The sequence below is a fragment of the Lutra lutra genome, chromosome 12 (assembly GCF_902655055.1).
Source record: "Lutra lutra chromosome 12, mLutLut1.2, whole genome shotgun sequence".
Lineage (NCBI taxonomy): Eukaryota > Metazoa > Chordata > Mammalia > Carnivora > Mustelidae > Lutra > Lutra lutra.
In genome coordinates, this window is record NC_062289.1 from 37,750,802 (window position 1) to 37,777,419 (window position 26,618).

At 41.1% G+C, this 26,618-nt stretch overlaps 1 protein-coding gene across 8 annotated transcripts; it reads left to right on the forward strand.

The window, feature by feature from the left end:
* The first annotated feature begins 1,067 nt into the window (after nt 1–1,067).
* On the forward strand, nt 1,068–11,902 carry ZNF24 (zinc finger protein 24). 8 transcript variants are annotated; one of them, XR_007121939.1, is made up of 6 exons: nt 1,068–1,217; nt 3,128–3,630; nt 3,869–4,016; nt 6,340–9,011; nt 9,977–10,099; nt 11,369–11,902. XR_007121939.1 is itself a non-coding variant. In XM_047697717.1 (4 exons), the coding sequence occupies exons 2-4, from the start codon at nt 3,211–3,213 to the stop codon at nt 6,876–6,878; spliced, it is 1,107 nt and encodes a 368-aa protein (XP_047553673.1). In that variant the 5' UTR covers nt 1,068–1,217; nt 3,128–3,210; the 3' UTR covers nt 6,879–11,902. The 8 variants fall into 8 exon arrangements, 2 of the variants coding, with proteins under 2 accessions (XP_047553673.1, XP_047553675.1); XR_007121937.1 differs by having other exon boundaries at nt 6,340–8,160; nt 8,945–9,011; nt 9,977–11,902; XR_007121935.1 differs by having other exon boundaries at nt 6,340–10,099.
* Nucleotides 11,903–26,618: the final 14,716 nt, after the last annotated feature.

A 26,618-nucleotide genomic window follows, 5' to 3' on the forward strand; every position in this document is an offset into this window, starting at 1 on the left:
GGGCTCTTTTGTGCAATTCCTGATGCCTGACATGTGACCTAGCAAAAGGGGCAGTGTGGCAAGCCACAATTCATTTATTTAACAAATATTTATTGAGTTCTCTATGTACCAGGCAGTTAGCATCCTAGAACTAGGTGGGGATACTGTGGTGTACAAAACAAACAAGGTCCTTGACCTTACGGGACTTCCATACAAAAAAAAAAAAAAAAAGAGGAAAAAAAGTAAAGAATGGGGAAATGAATAAATGAGATCACTCTACTCTGGTAGGAAGGGTGGGGAGACTTCCAGTGAGGCTAAGAATCCAGGGTCCCAACGAGCCTAAGAGCTGAAGTCAGAGTCGGGAGGCAGGGAACAGACCACAGGGGCCCTTGCAGGCCAGTGTAAGGAGTTTTTATATCACACTGAAGGCAGTAGGGATCCTTTGAAGGCCTTTAAATAGGGGAATGAAGTGGGCTGGCTTACTTTTCAAATGAAAACGTCAGCAGCTGTTTTGTGGTATAAAATGTCAAGTCTGAAGTCAGAAGATGACCATGCACTCTGCGAATTCACTGAGATCACTGCCAAAGCTCTTAAGAGTCTCATCTTGCTTGCCTGACAGATAATTTGGTCAAAATAAAGCTGCGTAACAGGTGTGGGAGCCAAAGGTTGGAGTCATGCTCCATTTCAAATTTTGTCCCCTCCTTTCTAGTTATGAGCTCTAGGCAAGTTATTTACTTGTGTCTCAGTTATCTATCTCGGCTGTGAAATGGGGACAATAAAAGTTCTTGCCATCACAGACCTGCTGTGAAAACGACAATATAGGTAGCTGGTACAATGTAGTAAGCACTTATAAATACTCGCTTTTATTACTTCTTTCAGAGGGTTACTGTGAGCTTCGTATGAGATAATACCGCCTGTGAGACGGCTTATGAAACCGTAAAGACGATCTTAATGGCAGAATTCTCTCTTTCTTTTCTCTTAAGCGGAACACAGAACTCCTGGCTATCCGAGGAGAGAGGCGCGACGCCAAGCGCAGCCTCAAAGCGGTCATTGTCGTCGTGCCGCCCCTCCCCCGCCCGGAGCGCATCTCCATGGCAACGCGGGGCTTCGCCTCTCCCCGCCTCCTGGGACCCGCAGACCGGAAGCAGTCCGCGCCGGGGGCTTCTGGGAAACGGCTTGTGAGCGGCGTTTCTGCGTCTGCTTTGGACAGCGAAGCTGCTGCGGATCCTGAGTTGGAGGTTTGCGCGAGAATGGGGGGAAGTGGGTGAGGGGGATGCTGGGCTAAGAGCCTGCGGACCTCTTGGCAGGAGTCAGCGAAGAAGCTTGGCGGGGACCTTCCTCGGCTTCCCTGGAAGCGCGGAGGACAGGCCGCGGTCGCCGGGTCCAGTAGTTGGGGAGCGGATAGGTGTAGAAGGAAAGCCAGATTGGACTTTCAGCACCATCGGAGAATCCCCCATCTCCTGTGCCCTCCGCGACCCTCGGTTCTCCCCCTCCCCCATCGGCCGGTTTTGTTCTATTTCGAGGCCTGGCGTCTCGCGGAGGGTTCTGGGACTCGTTTTGGGCGGAGGTGGGAGAGGGCGGGCCTTGAGCGGGGGCTGCCGGGGCTTGTAGTTCCGCCGGACGCGGACGGAAGTGCCGTCGCCCCGACGCTGTTGGGACAGTGTGGCCTTTGGTCATCTGAAATCCGCCGGCGGGAATAAGGGGAAGAAGGGCTGGTGGGCGCCGGGGCGGGGGCGGGATTTGCAGTGGAACTCCGCGGAAGTGAGGCGAGATCACCTGGGACGCGGCTCCCGTCCCAAACACTGTAGCGACCGCGGGCCTTCTCTCCTTGCGCCTCCTTGACGGGCCAGGAGCAGGCTGCCGTAAGAGAACTTAAAAGGGAGAGAAATTTCTTTCCTGTAGAATGATTGAGTCTTTGATAAGGTAGGGTCCTGGAATAGGAACCAACGAATCTGTTGGCTAAACCCTATTTAAAAGGCCGCCACACTCCAGAGTAATTAAACCTGTCTGCATTACTTCTCTGATAAGGTTTATTCTGATAACTAACCTTGTTAGAGTTACAGGAGGTTTTGTGAAATCTTTGGTTTTCAGATTCTGGGCCCTAAATAGATACACGGAGTACCTGCATGGCTCATTCCTAGTATGATGGCATGGGCATGACTGTGCAAATACAAGGAAAGGATCAGAAATCGCAGCACAAGGTTTCCCTGAAGGTAGAAGCTGGGAAAACTGTGAGTCATCCAGTGTGAGATGATGAATCTGGGCCGGCCGATGCAAGAAGTTACGGTGTTACACTAGTCCCTTCTCTTCATTGAATTTGCGGTGATCGGTCTGGGTCATTATGGATTTAAATGTAGTAACGGTGTCGTGGGTGACTGAATAGTATTTGCATTTCATGGCACCTAGTGGTTAGATTTCTTTTCAGTATTAATCTGTTACTGAGCAAGTGGATATTTTTTCACAAATATTTTAAGCCCAGGGAGTTCTTGAACATTTAAAAGATCTTTCTTAACTCCTTAAAAAACATAACTCCTAAAAGCATTTTGTTAAATAATTTTTAAACAGTAACAGAAAAGCAGTCCCTGCTTTGAATTGACCTGCATGGGTCAGGGACCACAAGTCTTGAGTTGCAAGTAATGTGTTCCAGGGTCAAACGCATTTAAAAAACACTGAGTTGGACAGGTTCCTACTTGGACTCTTTTGATTATTGAAATAAGGTTTGTTGACTTAGCAGGTCACATATTGGCCAATTTTTTTCTAAAGGGCCGGATGGTAAATACTAGGTTTTTAATACTATTGTGTCTGTTGAAACTACTCAACTCTGCCATTGTAGCATGAACCGTGGACAAATAAAATTATTTATGGACTCAAACATTTTAATTTCTTATCACTTTCACATGTCATGAAGTATTCTTAGGGGTTTTTGCAACCATGTAATAATGAAAACTCTTAGTACGCATTGTACAAAAATTGGTAGCAAGTCAGATTTGGCTGTGAGCTGTAGTTTGCCAGCTTCTGTAGGTTATTGATTGGAATTTTTAATCTGGTAAAAAAAAAAAAGTATCTTTTACTTCCTTGTCCGTATATGTTCAGATTCTTCAGATATTTAGTTATTTATGTTTGTTTGTTTTAATTTCTTGTCCCTCAGGAGTGCCTGTGAAGAAAACAGGGTATTTCCCTGAGGCCTGTGTCCTGCCTTGATTGACTTTTCTTTAAGTATTATAAATCAGGATGTCTGCACAGTCCGTGGAAGAAGATTCAATACTTATAATCCCAACTCCAGATGAAGAGGAAAAAATTCTGAGAGTGAAGTTGGAGGAGGATCCTGATGGTGAAGAGGGATCAAGCATCCCCTGGAACCATCTTCCTGATCCAGAGGTTTTCCGACAGCGATTCAGGCAGTTTGGATACCAGGATTCCCCTGGGCCCCGTGAAGCTGTGAGCCAGCTTCGAGAACTTTGCCGTCTATGGCTCAGGCCAGAGACACACACGAAAGAACAAATTTTGGAGCTGGTAGTGCTGGAGCAGTTTGTTGCCATCCTACCCAAGGAACTGCAGACCTGGGTTCGAGAGCATCATCCAGAGAATGGAGAGGAGGCTGTGACAGTGCTGGAGGATTTAGAGAGTGAGCTCGATGACCCAGGACAGCCGGTGAGTCTGCTCATGTCAGAAGCACTGGCATAGCAGTAGGCAAAGCTCCTTAGTTAATTCTGCTCAAATTAAAAATAATGTTTATCCCCACCCTGCCCCCGCCCCACTGTTCCCCTCTAACCATGCTTTGTCATACAGGCCCCTGCAGTATGTGTGTTGTTATGGTTTCTCTTGCATTTTTTTAGTTCTGAATCTTGTAAGATTTCTTCTCACCTGAGCCAAACTTCATTTTTTCCAGGTTTCTCTCCGTCGACGAAAACGGGAGGTTCTGGTCGAGGAAATAGTTTCTCAAGAAGAAGCTCAGGGATTACCAAATTCTGAGCTTGACGCTGTGGAGAACCAGCTCAAGTGGGCATCCTGGGAGCTCCATTCCCTAAGGCACTGTGGTGAGGACCAAAACTCCAAGTGGGCTAGAGGGATAAGGGGAGTGTGGGCTTTTTGTCCAGAAATCCTTGCTTGTTCCCACTAGGGGATAGGGAATAATCACCTTAACCTGGTTTTGTAGACGTAGACACACTATAGGATCTTGATTCTTAACAATGGTTTGCAGACCGCAGTTTTTTTATTCTTAGGCATTAACATCATCAGCCTTTTCTTTGCTTTACCTCTTGAAGACCTGCCCATTTCAGGCTGACATTTGCCTTATGTTGAGCCAGCACCCACTTGTAGATTAGGTCCCTTATTTATTTATTTACTTACTTATTAAGATTTTATTTATTTTTTGGAGAGAGAGAGTGTGTGACAGAGATCACGAGCGGAGAGGAGAGGGAGAAGCAGGCTCCCCACTGAGCCGGGAGCCAGATGCGGGGCTTCATCCCAGGACCCTGGGATCACGATCTCAGCCGAAGGCAGACACTTAACCACTTAACCAACTGAGCCACCCAGGCGCCTCTAAGTCCCTTATTTTGCATGCAATATTCTCTGTCATCTGTTTCATATCCTTTCAGTCTCCTGCCTAATCCTCTTGGCATAATAGGCTTACCTGAAGCCTCTTCAAATCCATTCTTTTTGTTGCTGACCACTGAAGTCTTTCTAAATTTTTGATTATTTTTGTTTTTTCTTCAACATCCTACTTAGAGCCTTTTTTTTCCTAAGAAGCATCTTTTGTAGAAATGATCCTTGGATAAAACTCTTAACATTTTCCAGGTATTTATGCAAAAATAGGCTCTGTAGCTAAAATATGCTTTAAGTACAGAAAAATAAAAAACTCATGATTATAATAAGTCATTTAAACTAGTCTTTCCCAGTATATTGGCAATCGACACCATACACTTAGTGTACTTTGATACAACCCAGTATATTCCTAAGCCTGCTGGGTTTGTGTTCATATTTATTTGAGACTGCTTTGGGAATCTTTCAATGAGGTAGTTGTAAATAATGCTGGTATGTGCCACAGATGGGGCCTCATCACGTTTTCTTCCCATCTGAGAGGACAGTGCTAGGGAACCAGAGCTGGTGGGGTGAGGCTGACGTCTGCTGAGAGCCCATAGTTTTACATGTTTCGTGAAATAGTCTTCTCTGGAATGAAGTTGGAGAACCACTATCCTTGGTCATTGAAGGTGATATTTTCTTGGGTAGAAAATTTCTCCCCTGCCTGAATTTTAGAATAGTTTTCCCGTATTTGTAAATGGCCTCATTTCAGGGGTCTGGTCTCTGCCACACTGGGGAACTTCTTTCTTTCTGTGCCATTTGTCCCCACATAACTTTAACACTTGTTTATCTGTTGTTCATGTCTCCACGCCTCCCTGATCCACTGCACCCTTCAGTCTCTTGTTGTTAGTCTTCTCTCTTGACTTTATCCCTTTCATAATCATTATAGACTTGCTCACTGTTTACCGCTTTTCTGATTGCTGCTGCTCACCCTCTAACTGCACTCTTCAAGGCTTGAAGTTTCAGGAAAGTCTGAAATGAGACTTGCTCGTACTGCTTCTTGTAGGAGTTTAAGGGTACCATGTTGGTAGTTAATTCAGTTTTTTGTTTCACTGGACTCATTTAACTGAGGCTTAGAAATAATAACTCGTCTAAGTACCATGGCAAATACCAAGTAGGGCAGCCTACATTTACAAGAAAACTGTCACTTTGCAAGAACCTGTTGAATATATGTGTTATGTCCTGAGTTAACAGAGGACAGTTATCTTCAGTTTATCTTCAGTTTCTTACTAGGACATCTTCTGGGTTCTGCTTTTAGTGTAGTGTTGGCTGTAATCTGCCTGGTCTCGTTCATTTCAGAAATAGTCATTGCTTGTTATTTACACCATAATAATCTCATGTAATTTCTCCCTTCCTCAGAACAAAAGAATATTGTAATGACTTCCTGATGGCCAATTTTATATTTCTTAGGACGTTTCAACCAGACCTAGCTTGCATCACTTTGTCTGACAGTCTTAGAATTTGCCATTATTCTGCCCATTGTTTTCTGACTAGTATTGTATAGCGCACGTGCTTATGTTACCACTTTTATTCAGGGAATAACCTTTTAATTCCTCATTATGTTAGCATGCCATTACCTCCCTTAGCCTCTTAATCGGTCATTTCCCCCTTTTTTTTTTTTTTTTTTGGACTAGGCCACCCTACCACCAGTTTTCAGAGTGCTCTTTGTAGATATATGCAGGCTCTTTACTTTTAGTTCAGTTTTACTAAATTTTTCTTTAGGTCTCTCTCCTTCCAGAATAGAAAACGAGTGATAATAACATTTTTTCTTTATTTCAGACGATGATGGTAGGACTGAAAATGGAGCACTAGCTCCAAAGCAGGAGATTCCTTCAGCAGCAGAATCTCATGAAGTTCCTGGCACTCTCAATATAGGTGTTCCTCAAATTTTTAAGTACGGAGAAGCCTGTTTCCCCAAGGGCAGATTTGAAAGAAAGAGAAATCCCTCTCGAAAGAAACAGCATATATGTGATGAATGTGGAAAACACTTCAGTCAGGGTTCAGCCCTCATTCTTCATCAAAGAATCCACAGTGGGGAGAAACCCTATGGATGTGTTGAATGCGGGAAAGCATTCAGCAGAAGTTCTATCCTTGTGCAGCATCAGAGAGTCCATACTGGAGAAAAACCTTACAAATGTCTTGAATGTGGAAAAGCCTTTAGCCAGAATTCTGGGCTCATTAATCATCAGAGAATCCATACTGGGGAGAAACCTTATGAATGTGTTCAGTGTGGGAAATCTTATAGTCAAAGCTCAAATCTTTTTAGACATCAGCGAAGACACAATGCAGAAAAACTTCTGAATGTTGTGAAAGTATAAGAAATTACAAAAAAAAATCAGCACTCAGGTCTTTTTCTTCAGAAATGAAGACAAAATTAAAAACATGAAATGATAAATAATAGTTTTATTTCCCTATATAGACTGTTAGAAAATCCACTGGGAAATGTAGAAAATCTTCACCCACCATTATTTTATCTTGAAAGAAACGATGTCATACCTGCCTAGAAACTGAAATTTTCAACTTAATTCAGGTGTTAATGCCTAAATCTTCCATGTGATATTTATATTATTACATTTCCAAATAATGAACTACCTGATTCTTTGTCCCTTTAAAGTTTCCTTTTTAGACAGACATTATTTCTTTATTGATCATTAAAATGTTCTTTGCAAGGATACATTCCCTTCTACATTAAAAGGCAACATAGGAATTATAAAATCTGAAAACCGAAACCATTTTTAAAAGATTTATCCTTCTGCTTCCTTTTACCTAATTTGAATATGCATTTCAGAAAATAGAAGATAAAGGATGACCAAAAGCCTCAAAGTAAAATGAGCCTTAAAACTCATAAGAAGTGATGGTGATAAAACATCAAAAAGTGAATGGGACACCTAGATTGGGCAAGACAAATACTTTGATCCAAGAATTGAAGTATATTGAGAATTTATCTCAATGTAGTTATCTGCCTGCAGGGAAACTCAAACACCACGTATCCTAATTTGATGGCATCCCACTAATGAGAATAATGGTCTCCTGTGTTACCAGTAGAAAGTGGACAGTGAACAGTAAACACTTGTAAAACTATGAGAGTAGACATTCTAACACTAGGGAAGAACTTGTAAACGGCAGTGTTGAAGGGCAAATGTAAACAGGAGGGTAATGGTCTGTCTTGGCTTTTAGAAAACAAAAGAGACTTGAAGATCTAATTTATTATTTTGCCTTTTTTTGGTTAAAGACATAAAAATCCATGACAGGTGGGCAACAAGTATCAGGTTTGCTGTTTTATTCTTTTGGTACAAAAGGGTTGCACACCAGGCTAACAAAACAGCCATGCATTTATTATTAAACGTTTTCTACCGATAAGGCACTGTGCTAGGTACTGTAACCCTACCATAGGTAGGTAGATATTTCTTCCACTGTAAATCATTGGGGATTTGGTCTAAAGCTGTTTCATGTGGGTTAGCTGCTTCCCTCTGTCTGAGCAGTCCTGGGGGAGGTCATCTCTGAGATTCACAGAGCCATAGTTCTCTTACCAGGGTGTGTATTTGGGGGAAAAGAAGACTCCGCTCATAGAGCTAGCCAGCTCTCCAGCAATCTTCAGAGGTGAGTCCAAGATACTTTGAACACAGTTTGGAGGTTTGTGGGTCTTTTAAAAAAACTAATCAATCTCTAATAGCATTGAGGTTGTACTTACATGTTAAGTTGAATGGATTGTTCTATTTAAAAATAATAGGTTATTAACAACTAGTTTATTAACTATCAGAATTGATTGAACTATTTTTTTTTAATTTTAAGTCTTAACACATTTTAAAAAATGTATAAAAAGTAATACATTGTAGTAGTAGGATTATATACTCCTTGGCTGAGAATCCCAAGTACTGTGGTTTTACTGTTTAGTGGAAAACTCTGGAAGTTAAAATAGAGAATATGAGGAAAGACTTCTTTATAGTGGGCATTAATTGTGTGGAAAATGACCCATGTGAATAAAAAGATTTCATAGTTCCAGAGATTTGGGTTACATCTGGTGCTTGGATCAGATTTGAAAATGGAAGGTGAGATTTGCATGAGCCTGTTAAAAAGCATAGTAATAAATGCAAGGCCAGCTGGTGGAAAAGTGAGGCAGAATGGAGCTTGTTTATAGATTTCCTGATAACAATTAATTATAAGAAATGTGCTTTATAGATTAAGATTTATTGAAGTATAAATATGTAGTAATGATATAATGTATTTTAAGTTATACAAGAAAATGTAGGGACTTTTGTTTGGGTCTTTTTCTCTTTGTGGCTGAGAGGAAACAAGTCAATGTCCAATAAAGCTATAAACTCCTCCGCTCTAAGATAAAACAATCTTGAGTTGATTTATTTATTTATAACTGGCTTCTTTCCAGGTAGGTTTTGAGGTGGCATATTTTTACTACTTCTGCTGAAGTGACCGGAGTTCTTGTATCAGAGTAGGTAAGAAGGGAGCAACCTCTCAATAGCTAGAATTTCACCCCTTTTTTAGATCTTACATCTTTCCTGTATACAACGAAGCTTCCCTGTGGTACATTTGTCACAAATGCCAAAGATGTTTGGTATAATGTCAGAGCTTAGAAAAAGTGGTGTTAGACTTGGCAAATACGAGTTTATCTTGTCAGCTCTGATACCTGTGCATTGTTTAGAAGGGATTCTGAAGCTAAGGCAAGGCTCTGTGGGGAAACTGGGCTGGACCCAAAAAGACTGGATTGGGGTATATGGAAAAAGAAATGGTAGTCTGTGTAATCACCATCTTCCGTTAGGCTAAGTCCCTAGACCAATTGATTAAAAGTAACTCTTCAGTGATTTATTATTTCATCCAGACATTAATTTATATCCCCACAGGTAGTCATAGTTAGCAATTCTGGGGGCTGCCCAGCCTCTGATGAAGTGGTGAGCTGTCCGTTGCCAAGCAGTGCCATCTGTTTGGTTAGTAAAAGAGCAGTCATTGTTAATGGCACGCAGACCGCTGATAACTGCCCAGTAGCTACTGAGCATTTGCTCATTACTGCTAAAGTTTCTTTTGGTTTTCTTGGAGATTAAAGCCCCAAAATTTGATTTAGCAATGTGCGTATCACATTTAGTAAATTGAAGGGAGGGTTGTATGCATTGAGATAATCTGCACACCAGGCATCAGATCAGTCACTATACCTATCTCACTTAGATTGATAGGCAAGGAAAGAAAGATTCGGAGATTGTGTGACTTGCATGTGGCCAATTAGAGCTAAAACTCAAATCTAGTACTGTGAACTTAACAGGGATATCTGTCTTTTCACAGTGTAGTGAGTGATGGCTGTTCAACCTTGATTGCTAAATGTCAGTACAGAAATGTTAAATGGAAAAAGGACATTCCTCTTCACACTCTTCCTCAGAAGTAATACTTACTTGGTTTGCTATTCTTCCAGACTTAGGAATATACATATGTAAGCAAAATGTGTTAATAGTTGACACTGAGGTTGCTGCGCATGGGCACTGTTGGAAGCGCTTTACCATGGATTAGCTCTTAGTCCTCACAGCAACCGTATGAGGTAGGTACATATCCCCATTTTCCATGTACTGCACTGAAACTTGCCTCTCCTCCCTCTTACTTCGGTGTAGACATTGTTCTTTATGGCTGCACACTGCTCCATTGCATGAATATACTGTACATTTATTTAACCCCTTATTGATGGAAAAGAAGTTCTTTCCAATTTTTTATTATAAAGGGATAGGTACCATCCTTATCCATCTATTTTGCTGCCTGTGTGGATATTATTTCTGTAGAATAAATAGCAAGAAATAGATTTATCAGGTCAGAGAATGTGCATATTTAACGTGTTGAGAACTAGCACCAAAAAGATGGTACCAGTTTGCAACTCCCATCAGTAGAGTGCCTGTTTGCCCCCACTCCCACCAACCCTGAATCCTGAATGTTTTTACCACTCTGGTGAAATTTGTCTTTTTATTAATAAGGAGGAACATCTTTTTATGTTTATTGGCCATTTCCATTTCCTGTTGAGAGCTGTTTGCCATTTTTCTTTTTTTAATTATTAAAGTATAAATGACTACCATCTCATTATACTAAATACACAAGTATAAGAACAGAGAGGCCCTTTTCTCCAGCACTTCCAGTCACATTCCACCATCCACAGTTTGACATAAATCCATCTAGCTGCCTTTTCATACATTTCCATATGAATATACGTAACAATAAATGCTATTTTTACATAAAATCATAGATATGTATCCACCTTCCTTTTTTTGGTTTTTCCTTTAGTCTCAAAAATCCTGAGGTCTTAAAATTTCTTTAATGGTTGATTAGGATGCAATACTATGAAAATCCCATTATTCAACTATTCCCTTTTTCTCTTGCTATTTACACTGCCAAAGGAAACATCTTTTTCATATATTTCTGTGCATATGTGTGAATTTCTTTAGGATGGAGTTGTATGAGGTGGATAGTTGGGTCCAAGGATATGCTTTCTGATAGACCCATCTTAGCCTTCCCAAAGGTCTTTATAACTTTCTATTTTTACCCTATGTATGGAAAGTGCTCATTTCCCCACATAGCCTTACCTATGCTTGGTAATTGTTATCTGATGGGCAAAAAAGAAAAAAAAAATCATCTTGTATTTCCCTGATTAATGGTGAGGTTGAGGTTATTTTCATATGCTTATTGGCCACTTTTATCATGGATTGTTCATGTCCTTTACCTATAATAGCTTTTCTGTTGGGTTATGTGTGGATCTATGTTGTTGGGTGTCTTGGGGTTTTTTTTGTTGTTGTTCAGCATCTCTTTCCCCATTGTTTGGTAACAGAATCCTTATTTATTGTGGGGAACCCATTCCCTGTGGCTTAGATGAGTAGGTGACCCGGTTTGGCCTTCCTGAGTCCTGCAGCTTCTTAGCCACAGTGATTAAAAGAATGGGCATGTAACTCAAGCCAGGCTAAAGAGAGCTCTCAACAGAACTTCTGCTGGAACTATTGGAAAGAAGGCTCTACAGAGATTCCATGAACTAAGGACTGTGTAAGCCTGAATTTACACCATGTGGAGAGTCTGAGGAGAAACTCAGAGGCTGGCAGAAAGAAATGAGAACTCAGTTCTGATGTCATTTTTCTGGAGGCCCTAGATCCAGCTGTGCCTAAAGCCTGCCCTACCTCCGAACTTTAAAGTTTTGTGAGCCAATAAAGTCCCTTTCTTGTTTAAAATAACTGAATTGGGTTTCTGTCCTGATTAATATAGGTTCTTTGTATTTTCTTACTGAATTGTAGAAAAACTTTGTAATTCTAAACTCTAGAATTAACACTTTATGCACTATATAGATTAATAAAATTAGCATGGCCTTCCATGACTTGGCCTCTGTCAGCTTCTCCCATTTGTTACTCCACCCTGTCTGCACCACACACATAACCACAACAGTAACAAAGCATTGGCATTGGAACATCTGCGGATGAGAAGATTTTTGCACAACTGTGTCTGACATTTCTCTTCCGTCCTTCATACAGATTCATTAATCTAGGACTTAGGACTGGGGATTAGGCTGCAAAGTCTATGCTGCACCCACCTCCAACCATTGCTCTTTGAATATTCCCCTCAAACATCCCTTTGAAGCCCCTCCCCATGGCCATCATTTTACCCTCCCCTCCCCAAATACAATTCTCTGGGGCCCTAATTTTATTATCAGACCTGGGGATTTGAAGTTGCTAACATCCAAAACTTACAAGTTCATGTCTATTGCTTCTGTGTGTGGAAACTGCACACAGCAGTAGAAAAAGGAAATGCATATTCATATGTCATGTGAATGAATGATGAGAAAATATTGGGGAAAAAAGGGAAATTTGAGGAAAAATGGGAATAAGTATAAGAAAGCAAGCCATGAGACTGGAAAAAAGACATTCCATACGTGGGAACAGCAAGTGCAAAGAGCTTGATGTGGGAGCAATGCCTGATTTGTTCAGCAAACAGCAAGGAGGCAGAGTCACTGACGAAGAATAAACATGAGGTAAAATAATGGGTTAGCCTGCAAATAAATGAGGGAAAGGGGACCAGATCATGCAAGACCTGGTTAGTCATTGGTAGGGCTATGACTTACTTTGAATGAGATAGGAGACCATTTTTGGGCAAAGAAGTAGCATAACTAGGTGCTAAGAATAGAACAAAGTGTCCAGTTCCATATGTAAATTCTTCTTTGCATATTTTCTTTATGAAGGTAATAATAGAGTTTAGAAGTGAAAATCACCCAAAAAGTGACCCATGAGTCTACAATCTTAGTAACATCCCATTAACATTTTAAGTTTCTCTATACACGTATATAAATGTTCTCTCTATGCCTATCCCCATCTGTACCTATTACACTGATATTTACAACAGGGGGGGAAAAAGAGAAGAGTAAGGTGCCCATATCTTGGTTTGTTAATGCCTTCTTTCCTCTTAACTTTGGATCATCTGCTTCTGCCTGAATCCTCCACTGGCTTTAAGCTGTCCTCTCATACTTACTCAAAGGATGTTTCCAACATTCTCCAACTTGCATTATCAATTTTCCTCTCCTGGATTTTTTATGATGCAAATTTGTTTTTAAATCATGAACACAAAAAATCCATTGGGCCAAGATGAGCAGATCTAACTTTCCTGAACAAATGTAAAATATATACCATAAAGGATCAGAGAGATGGGATCCCTGAGAGATGGGAAACAAGTGAAGCAAACTTGGGTTGTCTCAGTTTACTACCTGGAGAGAGTTTCTAGGCCTCAGCACAGGAAAGGAGAACTCAAGCGGAGCCTGGCACACTCCCTAAGTTGAGAAGATAGAGCAAGGGATCCTGGGAGGCCACAGTGGTGGCTTTTGCCGGGCGATGTACCAGATAGGAAAGAACTAGACAGGGAACACTGGAGAGCTGCAGAGCGCCCCCCCCCCCAACTCCAGTTGAGTACTGATGAGCACATTTGTATAGGGAAACTACCTGAGGTGAGGAAAAAAAACATCCATAAGGATGAGAGAGAAAAATCACTGGAGCTCACCAAGGGTACCTGTTAGAAAATCTCATAATTCATAGGACATCAGAACACTGGTTCTCAAGTGCAGTTTTGCCTGCCACTACCGCCCTCTCTCCCCAACATTTGGCAACATCTGGAGATGTTCTTTGATTGTTACAACCAGACAAGATGAGTCCTACTGGCGTCTTGTGGGTAGAGGCCAGAGATGCTGCTAAATATCCTACAATACATAACAAATTATCCAGCCCTAAATAGCAATCTTGCTGACGGTGGGAAAATCTGGATTTGAACAGTAGGAAGGGTCCTGCCTCCTTAGCAGAGAAAAATTGAATCCTAGACTCATATTCCCTAAAAGATACTTCAGAGTAAAACCTGAGAGGATAAAACTGTAAGCAAATAATTTAAATACATCCCAGAACAAAACTCAAGAATATATATAAAAAAAGAAAATCCAGCACCTGCTAAGGCACAATTCATAATGTCTAGCATCCAATCAGAAATTATAAATCAAGCAATGAACCAGGAAAATACAACCCATAATAAGAAAAATCACTCAATTGCCCCAGAAATGACAAAGAATTAATAGACAAGCACATTAAGACAATTATAACTACATTCCATATGATCAAGAAGCTAGTGGAAACACTGAACATGTTTGGTAGAGACATGAAAGGTATAAAAAAGCAACCAAACTAAACTTCTAAAGACAACTACAATGTCTGAGATTTAAAAAAACAAAAAACCAACAAACAGATGCGATTAATTGTAGCTAAGGCATAATAGAAGAGAGGAAGGAAAAAAATTATATAAGACATACCAACAGAAATTCTCCAAAATGAAAAATAGAGGAAAATATTGAGAAAAAATGCGTAGAGCATCGACTTGCTGTGGTAAATATCAAGTGCCTGATATGTGTAATCATAGTCTGAGTCCTCAAAGGCAAGAGAAGTATAGAGAAATATTTGAAAAAATAATCTATGGATTGCAGTACTTATGGGGAAATTTATAGCAATAAAACAGAAAAAGCTGTGGGGCACCTGGGTGGCTCAGTTGGTTAAGTGCCCAACTCGATTTCAGTTCAGGTCATGATCTCAGCGTCCTGAATCCAGTCCTGCGGCAGCCTCTGTGCTTGGTGTGGAGCCTGCTTGGGATTCTCTCTCCCTCTGCCCCCTGCCCCCACTCCTGCGCACTTGCTTGCTCTATCTAAAAAAAGAAAAAGTCTGGGGAGGAGTCAAGATGGCGGAGAAGTAGCAGGCTGAGACTACTTCAGGTAGCGGGAGATCAGCTAGATAGCTTATCTAAAGATTGCAAACACCTACAAATCCAACGGGAGATCGAAGAGAAGAAGAACAGCAACTCTAGAAACAGAAAATCAACCACTTTCTGAAAGGTAGGATTGGCGGAAAAGTGAATCCAAAGCAATGGGAAGATAGACTGGGAGGGGCTGGCTCCCGGCAAGCGGCGGGGCAACGGAGCACAAAATCAGGACTTTTAAAAGTCTGTTCCGCTGAGGGACATCGCTCCAGAGGCTTAACCGGGGTGAAGCCCACGTGGGGTCAGCGTGGCCTCAGGTCCCGCAGGGTCACAGAAGGATCGGGGGTGTCTTGAGTGTCTCAGAGCTTACAGGTATTAGAACGGGGAAGCCGGCTACAGAGACAGAGCCGAGGAGTGAGCTCTAAGCTCGGGGTTACCTTGAACCGGTCGCAGGCTCGGTCAGCTCGGAGCGCGGCCGGAGACCAGGGTGACGGGAGTCATTGGGCGCTGTTCTCTGCGGGCGCACTGAGGTGTGGGGCCCCGGGCTCTTGGCTTCTCCAGGCCGGAGACCAGGAGGCCGCCATCTTCATTCCCGTCCTCCGGAACTCTACGGAAAGCGCTCAGGGAACAAAAGCTCCCGAAAGCAAACCCGAGCGGATTACTCAGCCCGGCCCCGGGTAAGAGCGGTGCAACTCCGCCTGGGGCAAGACACTTGAGAATCACTACAACAGGCCCCTCCCCCAGAAGATCAACAAGAAACCCAGCCAGGACCAAGTTCACCTACCAAGGAGTGCAGTTTCAATACCAAGGAGACCAGCAGAATTCCAGAGGAGGAGAAAACAAAGCATGGAACTCATGGCTTTCTCCCCATGATTCTTTAGCCTTGCAGTTAATTTGATTTTTTTTTTCTTTTTCAGTTTTTTTTCTCTTCTTCTGCTAAATTTTTTTACCTTTTACCCTTTTCTTTTTTAACGTTTTTTAACTAGTTTATCTAATATATATATTTTTTCCTTTTATTTTTTTCTTTATTGGTTTTCTTTTTTTAATTGTTTCTTTTTTTTTTTTTCCTTTCTGAACCTTTTTATCCCCTTTCTCCCCCCTCACGATTTGGGATCTCTACTGATTTGGCTAAAGCATATTTTCCTGGGGTTGTTGCCACCCTTTTAGTATTTTACTTGCTCCTTCATATACTCTTATCTGGACAAAATGACAAGGCAGAAAAATTCACCACAAAAAAAAGAACAAGAGGCAGTACCAAAGGCCAGGGACCTAATCAATACAGACATTGGTAATATGTCAGATCTAGAGTTCAGAATGATGATTCTCAAGGTTCTAGCCTTGGCTCGAAAAAGGCATGGAAGATATTAGAGAAACCCTCTCGGGAGATATAAAAGCCCTTTCTGGAGAAATAAAAGAACTAAAATCTAACCAAGTTGAAATAAAAAAAGCTATTAATGAGGTGCAATCAAAAATGGAGGCTCTCACTGCTAGGATAAATGAGGCAGAAAAAAGAATTAGTGATATAGAAGACCAAATGACAGAGAATAAAGAAGCTGAGCAAAAGAGGGACAAACAGCTACTGGACCATGACGGGAGAATTCAAGAGATAAGTGACACCATAAGATGAAACAACATTAGAATAATTGGGATTCCAGAAGAAGAAAGAGAGAGGGGAGCAGAAGGTATATTGGAGAGAATTATTGGAGAGAATTTCCCCAATATGGCAAAGGGAACAAGCATCAAAATCCAGGAGGTTCAGAGAACCCCCCTCAAAATCAATAAGAATAGGTCCACACCCTGTCACCTAATAGTAAAATTTACAAGTCTTAGTGACAAAGAGAAGATCCTGAAAGCAGCCCGGGAAAAGAAGTCTGTAACATACAATGGTAAAAATATTCAATTGGCAGCAGACTTATCCACAGAGACCTGGCAGGCCAGAAAGAGCTGGCATGATATATTCAGAGCACTAAATGAGAAAAACATGCAGCCAAGAATACTATATCCAGCTAGGCTATCATTGAAAATAGAAGGAGAGATTAAAAGCTTCCAGGACAAACAAAAACTGAAAGAATTTGCAAACACAAAACCAGCTCTACAGGAAATATTGAAAGGGGTCCTCTAAGCAAAGAGACCCTAAAAGTAGTAGATCAGAAAGGAACAGAAACAATATACAATAACAGTCACCTTACAAGCAATACAATGGCACTAAATTCATATCTCTCAATAGTTACCCTGAATGTTAATGGGCTAAATGCCCCAATCAAAAGACACAGGGTATCAGAATGGATAAAAAACCAAAACCCATCTATATGTTGCCTACAAGAAACTCATTTTAAACCCAAAGACACCTCCAGATTTAAAGTGAGGGGGTGGAAAAGAATTTACCATGCTAATGGACATCAGGAGAAAGCAGGAGTGGCAATCCTTGTATCAGATCAATTAGATTTTAAGCCAAAGACTATAATAAAAGATGAGGAAGGACACTATATCAGATTCAAAGGATCTGTCCAACAAGAAGATCTAACAATTTTAAATATCTATGCCCCTAACGTGGGAGCAGCCAACTATATAAGCCAATTAATAACAAAATCAAAGAAACACATCAACAATAATACAATAACAGTAGGGGACTTTAACACTCCCCTCACTGAAATGGACAGATCATCCAAGCAAAAGATCAACAAGGAAATCAAGGCCTTAAATGACACACTGGACCACATGGACATCACAGATATATTCAGAACATTTCATCCCAAAGCAACAGAATACACATTCTTCTCTAGTGCACATGGAACATTCTCCAGAATAGATCACATCCTCGGTCCTAAATCAGGTCTCAACTGGTATCAAAAGATTGGGATCATTCCCTGCATATTTTCAGACCACAATGCTCTGAAGCTAGAACTCAATCACAACAGGAAATTTGGAAAGAACCCAAATACATGGAGACTAAACAGCATCCTTCTAAAGAATGAATGGGTCAACCAGGAAATTAAAGAAGAATTGAAAAAATTCATGGAAACAAATGATAATGAAAACACAACGGTTCAGAATCTGTGGGACACAACAAAGGCAGTCCTGAGGGGAAAATATATAGCGGTACAAGCCTTTCTCAAGAAACAAGAAAGGTCTCAGGTACACAACCTAACCCTACACCTAAAGGAGCTGGAGAAAGAACAAGAAAGAAACCCTAAACCCAGCAGGAGAAGAGAAATCATAAAGATCAGAGCAGAAATCAATGAAATGGAAACCAAAAAAAACAATAGAACAAATCAACGAAACTAGGAGCTGGTTCTTTGAAAGAATTAATAAGATTGATAAACCCCTGGCCAGACTTATCAAAAAGAGAAGAGAGAGGACCCAAATAAATAAAATCATGAATGAAAGAGGAGAGATCACAACGAACACCAAAGAAATACAGACAATTATAAGAACATATTATGAGCAACTCTACACCAACAAATTTGACAATCTGGAAGAAATGGATGCATTCCTAGAGACATATAAACTACCACAACTGAACCAGGAAGAAATAGAAAGCCTGAACAGACCCATAAGCAGTAAGGAGATTGAAACAGTCATCAAAAATCTCCAAACAAACAAAAGCCCAGGGCCAGACGGCTTCCCGGGGGAATTCTACCAAACATTTAAAGAAGAACTAATTCCTATTCTCCTGAAACTGTTCCAAAAAATAGAAATGGAAGGAAAACTTCCAAACTCATTTTATGAGGCCAGCATCACCTTGATCCCAAAACCAGACAAGGATCCCATCAAAAAAGAGAACTACAGACCAATATCCTTGATGAACACAGATGCAAAAATTCTCGCCAAAATACTAGCCAATAGGATTCAACAGTACATTAAAAGGATTATTCACCACGACCAAGTGGGATTTATTCCAGGGCTGCAAGTTTGGTTCAACATCCGCAAATCAATCAATGTGATACAACACATTAATAAAAGAAAGAACAAGAACCATATGATACTCTCCATAGATGCTGAGAAAGCATTTGACAAAGTACAGCATCCCTTCCTGATCAAAACTCTTCAAAGTGTAGGGATAGAGGGCACATACCTCAATATTATCAAAGCCATCTATGAAAAACCCACCGCAAATATCATTCTCAATGGAGAAAAACTGAAAGTTTTTCGCTGAGGTCAGGAACACGGCAGCGATGTCCGTTATCACCACTGCTATTCAAAATAGTACTAGAAGTCCTAGCCTCAGCAATCAGACAACAAAAGGAAATTAAAGGCATCCAAATCGGCAAAGAAGTCAAACTATCACTCTTCGCAGATGATATGATACTATATGTGGAAAACCCAAAAGACTCCACTCCAAAACTGCTAGAACTTGTACAGGAATTCAGTAAAGTGTCAGGATATAAAATCAATGCCCAGAAATCAGTTGCATTTCTCTACACCAACAAGACAGAAGAAAGAGAAATTAAGGAGTCCATCCCATTTACAATTGCACCCAAAACTATAAGATACCTAGGAATAAACCTAACCAAAGAGACTAAGAATCTATACTCAGAAAACTATAAAGTACTCATGAAAGAAATTGAGGAAGACACAAAGAAATGGAAAAATGTTCCATGCTCCTGGATTGGAAGAATAAATATTGTGAAAATGTCTATGCTACCTAAAGCAATCTACACATTTAATGCAATTCCTATCAAAGTACCATCCATTTTTTTCAAAGAAATGGAACAAATAATCCTAAAATTTATATGGAACCAGAAAAGACCTCAAATAGCCAAAGGAATATTGAAAAAGAAAGCCCCAAAGTTGGTGGCATCACAATTCTGGACTTCAAGCTCTATTACAAAGCTGTCATCATCAAGACAGCATGATACTGGCACAAAAACAGACACATAGATCAATGGAACAGAATATAGAGCCCAGAAATAGACCCTCAACTCTATGGTCAACTCATCTTCGACAAAGCAGGAAAGAATGTCCAATGGAAAAAAGACAGCCTCTTCAATAAATGGTGTTGGGAAAATTGGACAGCCACATGCAGTAAGATGAAATCAGATCATTTCCTTACACCACACACGAAAATAGACTCAAAATGGATGAAGGACCTCAATGTGAGAAAGGAATCCATCCAAATCCTTGAGGAGAACACAGGCAGCAACCTCTTCGACCTCAGCTGCAGCATCTTCCTAGGAACATCACCAAAGGCAAGGGAAGCAAGGGCAAAAATGAACTATTGGGATTTTATCAAGATCAAAAGCTTTTGCACAGCAAAGGAAACAGTGAACAAAACCAAAAGACAACTGACAGAATGGGAGAAGATATTTGCAAATGACATATCAGATAAAGGGCTAGTGTCCAAAATCTATAAAGAACTTAGCAAACTCAACACCCAAAGAACAAATAATCCAATCAAGAAATGAGCAGAAGACATGAACAGACATTTCTGCACAGAAGACATCCAGATGGCCAACAGACACATGAAAAAGTGCTCCATATCACTCGGCATCAGGGAAATACAAATCAAAACCACAATGAGATATCACCTCACACCAGTCAGAATGGCTAAAATTAACAAGTCAGGAAATGACAGATGCTGGCAAGGATGCGGAGAAAGGGGAACCCTCCTACACTGTTGGTGGGAATGCAAGCTGGTGCAACCACTCTGGAAAATAGCATGGAGGTTCCTCAAAATGTTGAAAATAGAACTACCCTATGACCCAGCAATTGCACTGCTGGGTATTTACCCTAAAGATACAAACAGTGATCTGAAGGGGCACGTGCACCCAAATGTTTATAGCAGCAATGTCTACAATAGCCAAACTATGGAAAGAACCTAGATGTCCATCAACAGACGAGTGGATAAAGAAGATGTGGTATATATACACAATGGAATACTATGCAGCCATCAAAAGAGATGAAATCTTGCCATTTGCGATGACGTGGATGGAACTAGAGGGTATCATGCTTAGCGAAATAAGTCAATTAGAGAAAGACAACTATCATATGATCTCCGATATGAGGGAGAGGAGATGAAACATGGGGGGTTAAGGGGGTAGGAGAAGAGTAAATGAAACAAGATGGGATTGGGAGGGAGACAAACCATAAGTGACTCTCAATCTCACAAAATAAACTGAGGGTTGATGGGGGGAGGGGGTTTGGGAGAGGGGGTTGGGGTTATGGACATTGGGGAGGGTATGTGCTATGGTGAGTGCTGTGTAGTGTGTAAACCTGGCGATTCACAGACGTGTACCCCTGGGGATAAAAATATATTATATGTTTATAAAAAATAAAATTAAAAAAAAAACAAACTAAACACACACACACACACAAAAAAAAGAAAAAGTCTTAATTCAGTTACCTCACCTTCCATCCTAAGAAACCAAAATAAGAACAAATGAAACCCAAAGTACAGTGAAGAAAGGAAATAGCAAAGATTAGATTGGATATCAACAAAATAACACAAAAGTTAGAAAAAATTTCTATATTCTTTTTAAACCAAAAGTTAACTTATAAAAAAGATTAATAAAATTAATAAACTTCTAACCAGATTTTTGGGGAGTGGGAAGGGGGAATATGGGAAAAGAGAGAAAATATATATTATGTCAGGAATGAGAGATGTGACATTACTGTATGTTATACATATTCTTATCCACATAAAGAGTTGTAAAGTTGGCTCACCTCCGTATTGCTGATTCCAATACTCATTACTAGACATCTATTGGTTACACCTTCAGCAGTATTTTGCATAACTGACATATTTACATTTGGCTTCGAGAACAACATGTTTGGTTTTCTCTACCTCATGGGGCATTTCTCCTCAGTCTCAATGCAGCTCTCTCCTCATCTCTGTGGACTTCTATATACTGTGGTGCCTGAGGGTTCAGGGTTCAAGTCTCTTTCCTTTTCTATCTATATGCTCTTCCTGGGTGATCTCATCTGGTCTTATCTCCTTAAATTTTACCTATGACTGCAAAGTCTGTATCTCAGCCTAGACCTCTTCTCTGAACCACAGGCTCATATATCCCAGCAATAGCCACTCTGATGCCTGCTTTAGTCTGATTTCCTAAGGAAATAGGGCCTAAGATAAAAACAAAAACAAAAACAACAAAAACAAAACCTATTGCTAAGACTTTTTTGGGGTAATGCAATCCCAGAAGAGGTTGAGGAGGGTAAATGAGAGGTGAAGGAAGGAAGGAGAGCACATACAAGTGGGTGTTGGTGGGGCATCTCATAGCTTCCCAACAGCTGTTTGCTTAGTCTCACTGCGTGTTCTGAGCACCAGCGTGGTGGGGGAGCTCACCATGGCGGCAGAGGAGGAGGGAGAAGATGTTTTTGCAGACTCTCCTGCCCTCTAGTCTGTTTCTACCACTGAATGAGAATCCCTCCACACTTCCAGGTGGTGCCATTCAGCCTCACACAAGAGGAGCCGCAGGCCAGAGGTCAAGTGCAAGTCAGTAGCTCCCTGGACCCGCAGTTCTGTGGCCCGGCAACCACAGGGGTGGATGGTGCAGGCAGTGGTCTTAGAGGGTTATGGGTCTCAGAGCAGAACACCCACTCTGCAAATAGGAAGCAGCTTGTAAAGTGTTTGGAACAATGACTAATTAGGCATCTTAAACCTAACATACCCCAACGTCAAACCTTTAATTTCTCCCACACCTGTTCCTCTCACAGTCTTCTTTATCTTAGAGAGTGGCAGTTTTGTCCTTCCAGTTGCTCTGGCCAATAGTCTCCCTGCTTCCCTGTTTGCCCTCCTTCACTCAGTTCACAGCACAGCAGTCAGCTCATAGAGAAGCTCATAGAGAATGCGGACCACATCACTTTGGCTTAAAATCCTCTTCCTTTTTGCTCCATTTAAGTGTCAAAGAGGCACTGCATCTGCCACTTACTCTTAAACTATTTGGAAAAAAACTCTACGGATGATAGATAAGCAGGTAGATAGATAGATACCTGGTTAAACAAAACAGGTAGAGAATTATAAAGAAATTATAACAAAATGCCAACACCTGGGGGATCCGGGCGTAGGGTGTATAGGAATTCTTTGTACTTTTCTTGCAATTTTCTATAAGTTTGAAATTATGTCAAAAGTAAAAATTAAGGAAAACATAATGGCCCAGTAATGGTGAATTACTAAAGGAAAATCAGGGTGGGTGCTATTATTGAGAAAGCTTGGGGTGGGGCCGGGGTGGGGGGAATACTGAGAAAGCAACTATAAATATCCACCATAGCCATAATTTAACGTGATGCTGTAAAATGTTACAGACATGTAAAATGTTATTAACAATGGAGAACATTCAGTTTACCGTTACCAGTATTATTTTTGGAAAAATAATACACACATACACACACACACACATATATAGAATGGCACACATCAAATTTCTAGGTTCACAAAATAGACTTCTTGAGACAGTGACTTTTATCTTCATTATTTTGCATATTTACATATTTTTTGCTTTTTACAGTAAGTTAGCAGTACATTTATAATCAGCAAAAAAATCAAAATCAATAAAATTTAGAAGGAAAGTTCTCATTTAGGTCAGGAGTCAGCAAATGTGGCCCTTCTGTAAAGGGCCAGATAACAAATATTTTCAGCTTTGCTGACCCTACAGTTTCAGTTGCAACTCTGCAACTCTGCCATTGTAGCAGAAAGCAGCCATAGATAACACATGAACAAATGGGCATGGTTGGGTTCCATTAAAACATTATTTACAAAAACAGGTGGCAGTACCTAGTACTTTGCTGACCTGTAATTTAGATGGGTACCCTTTTCCCTAAAGAATGGCTTACAGGCAGGGTGCCTGGGTGGCTCAGTTGGTTAGAAGTCTGCTTTGCCTCAGATTATGATCCCAGGGTCCTTGGATCAAGCTCTGCAGAGACCCTGCTTCTCTCTTTCCCCTGCTTGTTCCCTCTAGCTCTATCACTCAAGTGGATAAATAAAATCTGAAAAAAAAAAAAAAAATGGCTTACAGGCAAGAAATATTCCCCTTCCTATGGAACTTCGTATGGGGCCCCCTGGACCAACTAATGGTCTGAGAATTCCACTGGCTCCATGCTCTATCATTGAATAAGAAGGTTAAATGAAATTCAGTGAAAATATCTAACTCAAACCACGTTTATAAACAAGTAACAAACCCTTTGCCTAGAGAAGTGTAATGTGATAAGTATGCATTGTATGATATTGTAGATGGATTTGGTCTGTCAGAGAACTGGATCCCAACTGTCTGAAAAAAATAGTCCTTTTAATATGCCCTGGGGACTCAGCGGCACCTCCCTGACTGCTGGAGTGATCAAAGGCCTGAAGGGAGTGCGAAAATCTAGAAAAAGCCGGGGTCCTCCTGGTCTCGTTCCAGGAATGAAATCTTGCTCTGTAAGGAGCATAATCTACAGCTTCCATAAAATTAGCTGGGTAATGTACCATCTTTTGCTATTGTAAGGGCCTATTTAGGCAGAGCAATTCCATCTGGTTAAACAGTGATTTTGTTGTTTATGCAGTAAAACTTAAACTGACCCTGCCACCACCACCCCGCCCCCCCAGGGGAACTTACTTAAAAGCAAGTCCGGGCAACTAGTAAAATATGGTTGACCAGTCCCAGGTAACAGAGCCCAAACACAAGAGCGGGTCAGGCCAGGTGGAGACATCCAATCATGGAGCGCACATACTGTCTCCCTAGCTAACAAGGAGTGTGGGCCCCACCTTTTGGGCGCCTTTTGGGTGCCAATTCTGACCACGGTGATAGACTAGTTCAAATATCTACTATACAGTAAATTGTAATTCAATTGGCCACCCGTGTGTGACCTAGCTTTCTCTGTGTGTTACAATCTCATTGGCCACCTGTGTGTGGCCAGGCTCAACCACATAGCCTTTGCCCTTTAAAAGGTAGTCTGTAAGGCAGGGAGGGGTTGCCCTCTCTGTAAGAGGCAGCCCCGAACAGTCGGTTTGATTCTTGATGCTTGGCGTGAAATAAAGCTTTGCTTGACCTTCACTTTGTATCAGTCTCGCTCCTTTGATTACGGACCCATCACTATTACCTTGAAGAGACTGTGGAAGATTGGTTTACTTCTTCCTTTAAAATCTGAAAGTATTCCTCACTGTGGTATCTGGCCTGGAATATTCTTTATAAGAAAAATTTTAAATTACAATTTCCTTAGTAGATCCCAAATTGTTTAGATTTTATATTTCTTCTTGAACTAATATTGGATAACATTTCAAAATTTTTTATGAAATTATTAGCCGTATCCTTTATATTCTCTCTGTAACAGTTGTAGATGTGCATTGATGGCCACTTTTGTGCTCCTTACACTGACAGACGGTACTTCTCTCTCTCTCTTTTTTTTTTCTTGATCAGTTTTGCTGGGGCATTCTCAATTTTATTTCTTTCAAAAGCTGAACCAAAATATTTGTTTTCTGTTTCATTAATTCATGCTCTACAATTTCTTTCGTTTCATTTTTTTTTTTTTAAAGAAACCGTGTATTGTCTGTCGACCATATTTCCATTTTCTGTTTAAGGGTCTGTGGAAGCACAGCTTAAAGCCACTCAGGAGTTAGTCATTCCTCTCCACTCAGGAGCCTGAGCAGTGGGAACCGCAGACCACCCTTCAGGAGGGATCCGCTGACAAGGCACCGAGGTCACCCGCATGCCTTCAGACCGGTCTGCGACCTCAGGTTGAGGAGTGGTAAATCCAGGAGGCGGAGCCGTTCGTTCAACTCTGAAATTCCTCTGTGGTCACAGCCTTTTCAGCAGCGGTCTGCTCTGCCACAACAATCTCTTCAGAATCTCTGGAAGGAGAGGTCTGGGAGGACCTCCTCTAGCTGTACCCAGGACCTGGTGCCACGCATGCGCAGACCTCCCTGGGTGGCATCCTCCACTCAGACCCACTGAGTGAGCTCCCTTGCCTATGGGATGGCGATGACCACGTACAGCAGATGGGTTGCACTAGCACGGCTATGGTGGGCAGGTCAACACCAGACACGTCAGTGAGAGGCGGGTGGTCAGCCCTGGCAGCAGTAACCACCAGAAGTCTTTGTTCCTGGAACACTCCCTGGATCTGGTTAATGAAGGCTCTGGGAGCGAAGGGGCCAGCCATAGTGGGGGGTCCAAGGATGGCAGCAAAATTCCGCACAACTCATTGGCCAGTATTCTGAAGGTCATGACCCTGACATCAGTTGGGTTTCCATGGCAACAATGGCCTGAGCTGCCAACAGAGGCTACTCCTAGGTTCTCTCCAAATTTATGCTAAAGATGCCATCACTTTTCCTTTTGTAGATGTACTGTTCGGCTTAGAAGTCAAGTTGGTACCACCTGAGTGGGTTCCTGCTGCAAGGAATTTGAGAACACCCTCTTCCTTCATTTGCAGAACATCAAATATTCTGGACATTGTGAAAATTTCCCTTTAAGCTACGATGGGAACCCAGAACAGCACTCTCTCTACATTCTTTCTTTAGATTTACTTACTATTCTTTTTCTAACTTCTCGCAATGGATATTTAAATCAGTGAACTGTAGCCCTGTCTTTCCTAATATAGGCGCTAAATGCCATAAATTTCTCTTTAATCAGGGCTTTAGTTCTTTCCCACAATTTTTACTGTTATCCAGACAAAGATACCTTCCAAATTTCCACTATGCTTACTTCTTTTACCTATAGGTGATTTAAATTGTCTTGATTTCTAAACATTTGGGAATTTATTTTTAGTGTGCGTGAGTTACTGATTTCTAGCTAATTTTATTGTTGTCTGAAAACATATGCTAAGTCTTCCTGTCCAATGTGGTAGCCACTAACGAGATGTGACTATTTAAATTAATTAGAATTAAATAAAATGTTGTTCATCAGTCACAT

Excerpts from the sequence above, each read along its gene's own strand:
- ZNF24 (XM_047697717.1), top strand. The coding sequence starts at position 3,211 with ATGTCTGCACAGTCCGTGGAAGAAGATTCAATACTTATAATCCCAACT. Across the intron at positions 3,631-3,868 it reads TCGATGACCCAGGACAGCCG|GTTTCTCTCCGTCGACGAAA; the intron begins GTGAGTCTGCTC and ends CATTTTTTCCAG. Across the intron at positions 4,017-6,339 it reads CCATTCCCTAAGGCACTGTG|ACGATGATGGTAGGACTGAA; the intron begins GTGAGGACCAAA and ends TCTTTATTTCAG.